At 54.2% G+C, this 8,832-nt stretch overlaps 1 protein-coding gene across 1 annotated transcript; it reads left to right on the plus strand.

Moving 5' to 3' along the window:
- Positions 1–574: 574 nt before the first annotated feature.
- LOC123256148 (5'-3' exonuclease PLD4-like) lies at positions 575–8,176 on the plus strand. Its single transcript, XM_044684831.1, has 7 exons — positions 575–677; positions 1,149–1,276; positions 1,382–1,582; positions 4,890–5,029; positions 5,286–5,451; positions 7,011–7,110; positions 7,574–8,176. Exons 1-7 carry the CDS (start codon positions 626–628, stop codon positions 7,768–7,770), a joined length of 984 nt encoding a protein of 327 aa, XP_044540766.1. The 5' UTR covers positions 575–625; the 3' UTR covers positions 7,771–8,176.
- Positions 8,177–8,832: the final 656 nt, after the last annotated feature.

Raw genomic sequence — 8,832 nt, forward strand, 5'->3', positions numbered from 1 at the left:
GGCCCTGGAGGAGTCATTTCACCTTTGTTTGCCTCAGTTTCTTCATCCGTTCAATGGGGATAATAATAGCACCTACCTCAAAAGGTCCTGGTGAACTTAGCACCTAGCAAGTGCTTAACAAACGCTTGTTCCCTTCTTCCTTGTTGAAGGTGGAATATGTGATAAGTGGCCGCCATAATGCACATTTCTGGCTCCTAATAAAGAAGGAAGGAAGGAGGGTTTCTAGATCACTCGCTATGTGCCAGGCTCTGTGAGAAGTGACTTTTAAATGTGTCATTCAGGGGACAGCTGGGTGGCTCAGTGCATGGAGAGCCGGGCCTAGAGTTGGGAGGTCCTGGGGTCAAATCTGGCCTCAGACCCTTCCTAGCTGTGTGACCCTGGACAAGTCACTTCACCCCTATGGCCTAGCCCTTAGCGCTCTTCTGCCTTGGAGCCGATACGCAGTATGGATGGGGAAGGATTGAAAAAGAAAGTGGAGGCCCAGGGAGGGGCGAGGTTTCCGACCCCCCGGGGGGGCTTCTACAAAACTGTCGGTTCAGACTTCTTTGTCCCCCCACCGCAGGGCCAGGAGGTTTTTGATCACCTGCTGTCCCTCCCCAGCCGAGGTGTGCAGCTCCGCCTCGCCATGAACAGCCCGCAGCCCTCGGAGATGGACACAGACGAACTGGGCCGGCACGGTGAGCCTTGGGGAGAAGATGGACCCGGCAAAGAGATCTGGGGAGACACTGTGTAGCCCCCCCGCGTAGAGCAGCCCCCCATAAAATCAGAGCCGTCAGCTAGAAGTCACACAGCCCGCAGGTGCTCCCCGCCGGGACGCTGCATGTCCAGCCCAGAAAATGAGAAGCAGTTCTGTGAGCAGAACCGCCGGTATCGGGTCCTAAGCCGACGCGTGATTTATTATCCCAGAGAAAGCGCCGCTCAGAGCCACGAAGGCCACCCACAGCCTTGTTTCCATCTTGTAAATCACTGCCAATCGGGGTTCCCGAGAAAGGCTTGCCGGTGCTTTAGCCTCCGCCATTCCCCCTAGAAATTGTGCCCCCAAATCCATCCGTGGAGTCACCGCCCAGCCCCCCCCAGTCTGCCTGCTTTCTCACGCCTGGGGGAGCCCGACAACTCTGACCCACCCCACCTTCCCCCACTTTGGGCAGGAGTCGAGGTGACCCCAGTGGAATTTGAGCGGCTGACCGGGGGCATCGTCCACTCCAAATTCTGGGTGGTGGATGGCCGGGACCTCTACGTGGGCAGTGCTAACGTGGACTGGCGGGCCCTCACCCAGGTAGGGGGTGACACCAGCGAAGGGCTCTGTGCCAAGAGGGTGGGGAAGGGCGGGAGCTTGAAGAAGGGGGGGCCCCGGGAGCCTCACACCCTGGTCCCCCCTCAGATCAAGGAGCTGGGGGCCGTCCTGTACAACTGCAGCCCGGTGGCCCACGATCTGCTCTCCATCTTCCACATGTACCGGGCCTTGGGAGGCCCCAGGGCCGTCCTGCCTTCCTCCTGGCCTCCCCGATTCTCTGCCCTCTCCAGCCTCCAACAGCCCATTCGCCTGCGCCTCGATGGCCACCGCGCTGACGTGTACCTCTCGGTGAGACGCCCTCCCTGCCTCCCTGTCACTTAACGCCTGAAAGACCCCAAGCAAGTCACCAAACCGCCCCAGGACTCGGTTTCCTCATCTGTAAAATGAAAGACCGGAGGCGCCTTCGTGCCAGCTCGGGACTTTGGCTTTGTCTGACCTGGGAGTGTGCAACGTCAGTCAGATTCAGGCGCACCCTGGGGTCCCTTTGGGGCGCCTGGGCAGAGGGGACAAAACAGGCCCCCCGTTTCCTCAACGTAAAGCAGGGCTAACAGCCACACTCCCTTGGCAGGCTGACCGAGCGAGTCCCAGGCCGGAGCCCTCCCAATGCTTAATGTGTAGGACTTCCCCCTTCCCTTCCCCGTCACGAGCAGCAGAGCAAAGGGAGGATCCGAGAGGGAAGGAGGGGACGGAGGCCAAAGTCAGGGAGGAAGTCAGGAGGGCCTCTTTATTGTGGAGCCCAACGGACCTTCCTAAGGCCTCGTCCTTATGCGTTGGGCTCCTCTGACCCCCCCAAAACAGAGGCTTCTGTCCAGGGGCCGAGCATCGGCGGGGAGTTCCGAAGGCAGAAGCAACGGCCACCTGGAGGTCTTTCTTGGCGTCTGGCTATGCAGGGAGGAGGAGAGCCACAGGGTGGGAGGTTTGGGAATGTCTGCAGACGGCGGTGGAGACACAAAGGGGGTGATTGAGGCAAACTCCCACTGGCCCCCAGAGGGGCCCAGAGCCACAAGAAGGCGCCCACAAGGATCCGGGGGATCCGCAGGGAGAATTCTTCTTGTGAGCATGCAGCACAGGCCCCGCGTCTGAGGGCGTGGAGGGGGGTGGCAGGGAGCTTCCCAAGGACAGTCTCCATGTTCTCAGAGCAATCCGAGGGCAAGTCAGCTTCCGACGGGGAGCCGGTAGGCACAGCGTAGAAAGCCCAGGCGGAGAGGAAAACGGAGACGGTCTGTCAAGACGGTGGAAGAACAGGAAGACGTGCCGGCTGGGCTCTCCCCTGCCACTCCACAGAGATCTAGACAATACCCGGGCGGAGATCCTGAGCAGCCGGTCATTTCTTCCATCCCAGCTCAGCACAGGGACCTCAGAAAGAGGTCTTGAGACCCTGGGAATGAGGTCCCGCCAGGAACCAGGACTGTCAGCCTGGGGCTGCGCACCGGGGCGAGAAGAGACCCCAGAGCAGGAGCAGAGGGCCCAACCTCATTGGGGACCAGGCACGAGAGCTGATTGGCCCCACAACAGGTCACAGGTCCAGCACAGACTGAGGAGGGGCCCTCTCTGCCCAGGGCTGGCCAAAGGACAAACGGGAAGGAAATTAGAGCTATGGAAGAAAGAATTGGAAAGAGAATTAACAGGTTGGTAGAAGATACAAAACCTTACCCAAAAAACAGATGCCTTGAAAATCAGCCTGTATGAAATAGAAGTTAATGATTCTGTGAAATAAGAAGAAATATGAAAAATTAAAAGACTGAAAAAATAAGAAAGTGTATGTTACCTCACAACTGACCTGAAAAAAAGATCGAGGCGAGGCAATTTAAGAATCATTGTAGGGGGCAGCTGGGTGGCTCAATGGATTGAGAGTCAGGCCTAGAGATAGGAGGTTCTGGGTTCAAATCTCACCTCAGCCACTTCCCAGCTGGGTGACCCTGGGCAAGTCACTTGACCCCCATTGCCCACCCTGACCACTCTTCCACCTATGAGACAATACACCGAAAAGTACAAGGGTTTAAAAAAAAAAATCATTGTAGGGGGCACCTGGGTAGCTCAGTGGATTGAGAGTCAGGCCTAGAGACAGGAGGTCCTGGGTTCAAATCCAGCCTCAGACACTTCCCAGCTGGGTGACCCTGGGCAAGTCACTTGACCCCCATGGCCCACCCTCACCACTCTTCCACCAAGGAGCCAATACACAGAAGTTAAGGGTTTAAAAAAAAAAAGAAATATATTGGGGAGACCAGGGAGAATAAGGATGGGGGAAATCATCTCACATAATTGGGGCAAGCAAGTTATGTCAATCTGAAGGAAGAAAGAAGGTGAGTGGGTGACACTGAAACCCCACTCTATCTGAACCGACGGGAAGAATATAAATATATATACCCACAGTTGGGTGCAGAAAATACATCTCATTCACCAGGAAACAGGAGAATGGGAAGGAGAATGAGAGAGGTGATAGGATAAGGGAGAACTTAATCCTAAACAGAATAAGCTCTAACCGTAGAAGTTGGACCTTAAAAGGAAAGAAAGAAAGGACAGGGACCTGCCACTGGGCTCTGGGCAAGGGAAAGAGAGGAGAAACAGGGAAGTATGAAAAGAGGATATCAAACCAAGTGCACCGGAGCTGTAGCCACTCCTCTTTTGCCATCTACTTTATGAAGGGGGCAGGAAGCTCCGGTCAACAGAATGACCCACCATGACCCCCGAGGCCCAAGGAGCTTAGTGTCCTGAGCAAGGCATGTACTTTTCAGACCCTGGCTGTGAAAAGTGGTTTTCTTAATTCTGATAGTCATTTTCTGAAAGGAAAAGGGCTCCAGGAAATGGGCTCAAGCTGCAGAATGGGACAGACATTTTCCCATGCTTGACTATACATATTCCTTAAGTTGTTTTTTATTTTAAGTGGAAGGGGGGGTACAGGGAGAAAATAAATGCATGTTAATTGGGGGGGGGATCTTTTTAAGGCATAGAAAATCTTTTTTTTTTTTTGAAAGGTTTAGAGTAGCTACTGTGGTCTGTGCATTAACCAGTCAAGCAGGGGTGATAAAAAGGGTTGTTGTGTAGCATTGAGGTCCCAGAGAGATACAATAACATCAAGTTGTAGTAAACCAGTACAGGATGTGGTGGCCCTAAGAGTGAAAGTGGAAGTTGGGCTCGGGCCTGTGCTCAAGGTTGGGGTCTGGGGAGAGATCAGCAGGGAAGGGTCAGGTGGCAAGGATGACTGGAGAGTTAAATAAAGGACTCAGAGTGGGGAAATGGAAAAGGAGGCCAGAGCAGACTGGGCATGACGGTGGCTGGCTTGGGCTAGGGTGGTGAGAAGACGAAAGTCATGGGAGCTGAGATGGTTGAGGAACTGGGGGTCTGGGTTATCTGCGGGGACATCAGTATGTTAGCTGAAGTCCTTTGCTACAAGGGCAAGCATGCAGGGGTGAGGAGAATGTCATGAATAAATAGCCTTTTCCAGATTAAGGGCAGAACCTCCACGAGGAGAGGTCCCTGAGTGGCGGTGGTATAGCCAAGACCCAGGAGCAAATCCCTGCTCCCCAGACCCTTCTCCTCCCTACCTCAGATGTTCTCACATCTCACCCCCACATTTATGAACCTTTGTCTGCAGAGCTCCCCACCAGCCCTCTGTGTCACTGGCCGGACATCAGACCTCCAAGCCATCCTCAGCACCATAAGCCAGGCCCAGGAGTTCATCATGGTCTCTGTGATGGATCTGATGCCCCAATGCATGTTTTGCCAGCCCAAAAGGTGAGGATGGAGGAGGTGAGGTGGAGATGCCTTCACTTTCTTGTCATTAGCCTGCCTAGCCTAGAGAACCTCCGATTCTCGACCTCCCTGGGGCTTTCTGACCCTTTGCTGGATGCCTGACCCTTCCGTCCCCCTTGTCTCCCCATACAGCGTAAGCCCCTTGAGGTCAACAACCCTACGGCTGTGGGAACTCTTGGCCTTACATGCTTTTCCTAAGACCCTCCAGTGACCTCTCCACGGTCCCCGTCTCCCTCAGGTTCTGGTCAGAGCTGGACTCGGCTCTTCGGACAGCAGCCTGTGACCGACGGCTTCTTATCCGACTACTCATCAGCTGCTGGCGCCACTCAGATCCAGACATGTTCATATTCCTGGAGGCCCTGAACATCCTGTCCCAGCCACCTTTGTCATGTCCTCTCCATGTGGTGAGATATAATTGTGATCATGAGAATTTACCTTTAGATAAGCACTTTACAGACGTCAGATCCTTCCCCCAAACCCTAGGAGGAGGGTATTAAAGGTATTATCAGCCCCATTTTAAAGATTAGAAAACTGAGGGAGCAGCTGGGTAGCTCAATGGAAGGAGAGCCAGGCCTAGAGATGGGAGGTCCTGGGTTCAAATCTGGCCTCAGACACTTCCCAGCTGTGTGACCCTGGGCAAGTCACTTGACACCCATTGCCTAGCCGTTACCACTCTTCCACCTTGGAGCCAATACACAGTATTGACTCCAAGAAGGAAGGTGAGGGTTTAAGAAGAGAAAAAAACCTGAGATTCTTATGATCACAAAGCTAGTAAATAAATTTCAATTCAATCAATAAACATTTATTAAGAGCCTCCCATTTTCCAGGTACTGTACTAAGTACAAGGGATACAAAAAGAGACAAAGGTCAAGTCCTGCTCTCAAGGAGCTTATAATCTAATTGAGGTAGTTGGTAGCCCAGTGGATAGAGAGCCAGGCCTGGAGATAGGAGGTCTTGAGTTCAAATCTGGCCTCAGATACTTCTTAGTTGTAAGGCTCTGAACCCCCACTGCCTATCCCTTCTTGCTCTTCTGCCTTGGAATGAATACTCCTTATGGATCCCGAGACAGAAGGTAAGGCTTGGTTTGTTTGTTTAATCTAATTGGGACACAACCCAGGAAAGGAGGCTGAATAGATGGAGGAGAGGAAGGGGCAGGAGACCACCAGAGGATGCCTGACCCATGGAGCTGAAACCAGGCAGAGCTTCCCACATAGTGGTTATTCTATAAATGTTTATTCCCTCCCCCTCCCACAGGGTCATAATTAAAAGAAGAGCTAGTGTATATGTAACACCTTTAAGTTTGCAAAACTCCTTACAAATATGAAGTCCTCGAGAGATATGGTATGATCCTCATTTTACAGATGAGTAAACCGAGGTAGACAGAGGATAATGAACTTGTCCACAATTGCTCATCTAGTTAAGTATCTGAGGTCGGATTTGAACTCAGGTTTTCCTGTGTCCAAGCCCAGTGCATGGATCTACTGATCCATGTAGCTATTGCATATATCGGTCAACCAACGAGCTCCTTTTGGCTGGATAGCCTTGGACTTGCCAAGCCCATCCCTTTGGCTGTAATACATTCTCTTCTGGGGCTCAAAGTCCAGTCTCAGACTACCCAGCTGCCCCCTTCAGACTTGGGCTTTTGGTCTCACTCAGAGCTTGATCCGGTCAGGCCGCCCTGCCCTGGGGCTCCACCTGGATCTTTGGCAAGGGCCAGCCAGGCTCCCTCCAGTCAGCACCCAGGAGGCTGCCCCTGCCAGGGATGAGGGAGAGGGTCTACCCACTGCCCCACATTGGCATCTCTGTCTTCACCACAAGCCCAGGCTGGGACTTCTGGCCTTACTCTGGGCCTAGAACTTGTTAAGCTGAGGACAGTTCTAGGTAGCCTCCAGACGTTGTTGCTAGCGATGATAATAGCCCCCACTGATGGTGGCTTTTCCCCTCCTCCCTTCTTTTCCTGTAGAAGTTGTTTGTGGTGCCCGTAAGTGAAGATCAAAGGCACATTCCTTATGCTCGGATGAATCATAACAAGTTCATGGTCACCGACAAGGCTGCCTACATTGGTGAGTCCTGCAAGGTGGGAAGAGAAGACTGAAAAAAATGCCAGAATTCGGGGTCCCCCTGGGGGGATGTGAGCCAGCAGGGGGAAGGGCTTTGGCCATCCTGGAACCAGGAGCTCAGAGAAGATCTGAAAGGGGCTGACAGTGGGAGGCTTCCCTTGGCATCCACAATCACCTACTGGGCAACGTGCCAAGACTGGACCAGGCAGGATAGTTCTGCTCACTGTTATTGTTGTTGTTTTTCTGAAACTCTCACCTTCTGTCTTAGAATCAATCCTATATATTGGTTCCAAGGCAGAAACACGGTAAGGGCTGGGCAATGGGGGTTAAGGGACTTGCCCAGGGTCACCCAGCTAGGAAGTGCTGAGATTGGATTTGAACCCAGGACCTCCCTGTTTAGAGCCATCCAGCGGCTCCCCCAGTTTTCTCTTTGCTTTAGCATCTGTCCCTTTCACTTCTCCTCCAGGCACTTCCAACTGGTCCCACGATTACTTTCTGCGCACCACCGGGGTGGGGCTGGTGATCCTCCGCCCGCCGGGAGCAGAGATGCTCCCGGTGCAGCTGGAGCTCCAGGCTGTGTTTGAGCGAGACTGGAGCTCGCCCTATGCCCAGCCCCTCAGCCCGCGCCCTCTTTGCGCTGCCTCGGGCCGAGAGGGGGCGTAGTTCGGGCTCTGAACTCCGGGACCAATTGCTCCGCACGCGCTCACCTTCCAAGCCCGGAAAACAATACTTGTCAAGGGGAACTCGACGTCTTGGGGGCGCTCGCGGCGGGCTACGACCAGAGGAAGAGAAGGACGAGGAGGAAGAAGGGAGAGGACGAAGGGGTTCACGGGGAGCGGCCACAGACCGAGCTTGGCTGCTGTGGCCAGTGCCGGCCCTCAGGGAGGAGTCTCCGGGGAGTAACAAGACCAGAAGGCCCCGGCGGTCAGCACGACCCGGAGCCCAGAAGGAGCCTGGGAAGAGGGAATGGCCCAAGAGGTAGCGAGAGACAATTTTCAGACGTGGCCATCCCAGGCAGTCGTTTTGCTTGGCGGGGCACATTTGTAATAAAGGTCTTGTTTTCCCCTTTCGTGGGCCTGGGTGCATGAGCGCGCGTGGGTGTGGACGGGAGAAAACATCAAACCCGAAGCCCAGAAAAGCTGGCCTGACGCCTGGGAACATTTAGGCTATACTGAAACTTATAGATAGCTAGGAGCTACAGCAGCTTTTAGAGCAGCGGAGGCCGGCGTGATCTGCGTCTCCCAAAGGCCTGCTAGACCCGCTGTGGCACTCTAGAGGTGAAGATCACGGCCCCACTCTGGCCTGCGCCCTTACCACTCAACTTTCACCTCCCGCAGTGGGTGAACACAATCCCCCAAAACGAGCCGGACGTGGGCGGGACCTTGAGAACGAGCCAATGAACAGCAGGCTGGGACTGTGGGCAGTCTGATTCGCGTTCGCGGTAGCTCCGCCCTGTGGGGGGCTGGGCCCAATAGCCAGTAGAATTCGCCATAGCGAGGGGGGCGGGCCCAGAGGCTGGCCTGGTACTGGAACCACAAAGGCTGTACAGCCAGTCATCTGAACGACAACCAAGGAGGAGGTATAAAGACGCGCTCTAGCCAATAGCTGCTCCGGGAGGCGGAGATGCAGGAACAAAGACGCTCATTGGCTAATTAAATGGCGGGGGGGTAGGTAAAGGAGGGAGGTGATGATGGACGGAACCCAAAGGGGCGGACTGTAGCCAAT

Source organism: Gracilinanus agilis, unplaced genomic scaffold (genome assembly GCF_016433145.1).
Source record: "Gracilinanus agilis isolate LMUSP501 unplaced genomic scaffold, AgileGrace unplaced_scaffold56360, whole genome shotgun sequence".
Taxonomy (NCBI): domain Eukaryota; kingdom Metazoa; phylum Chordata; class Mammalia; order Didelphimorphia; family Didelphidae; genus Gracilinanus; species Gracilinanus agilis.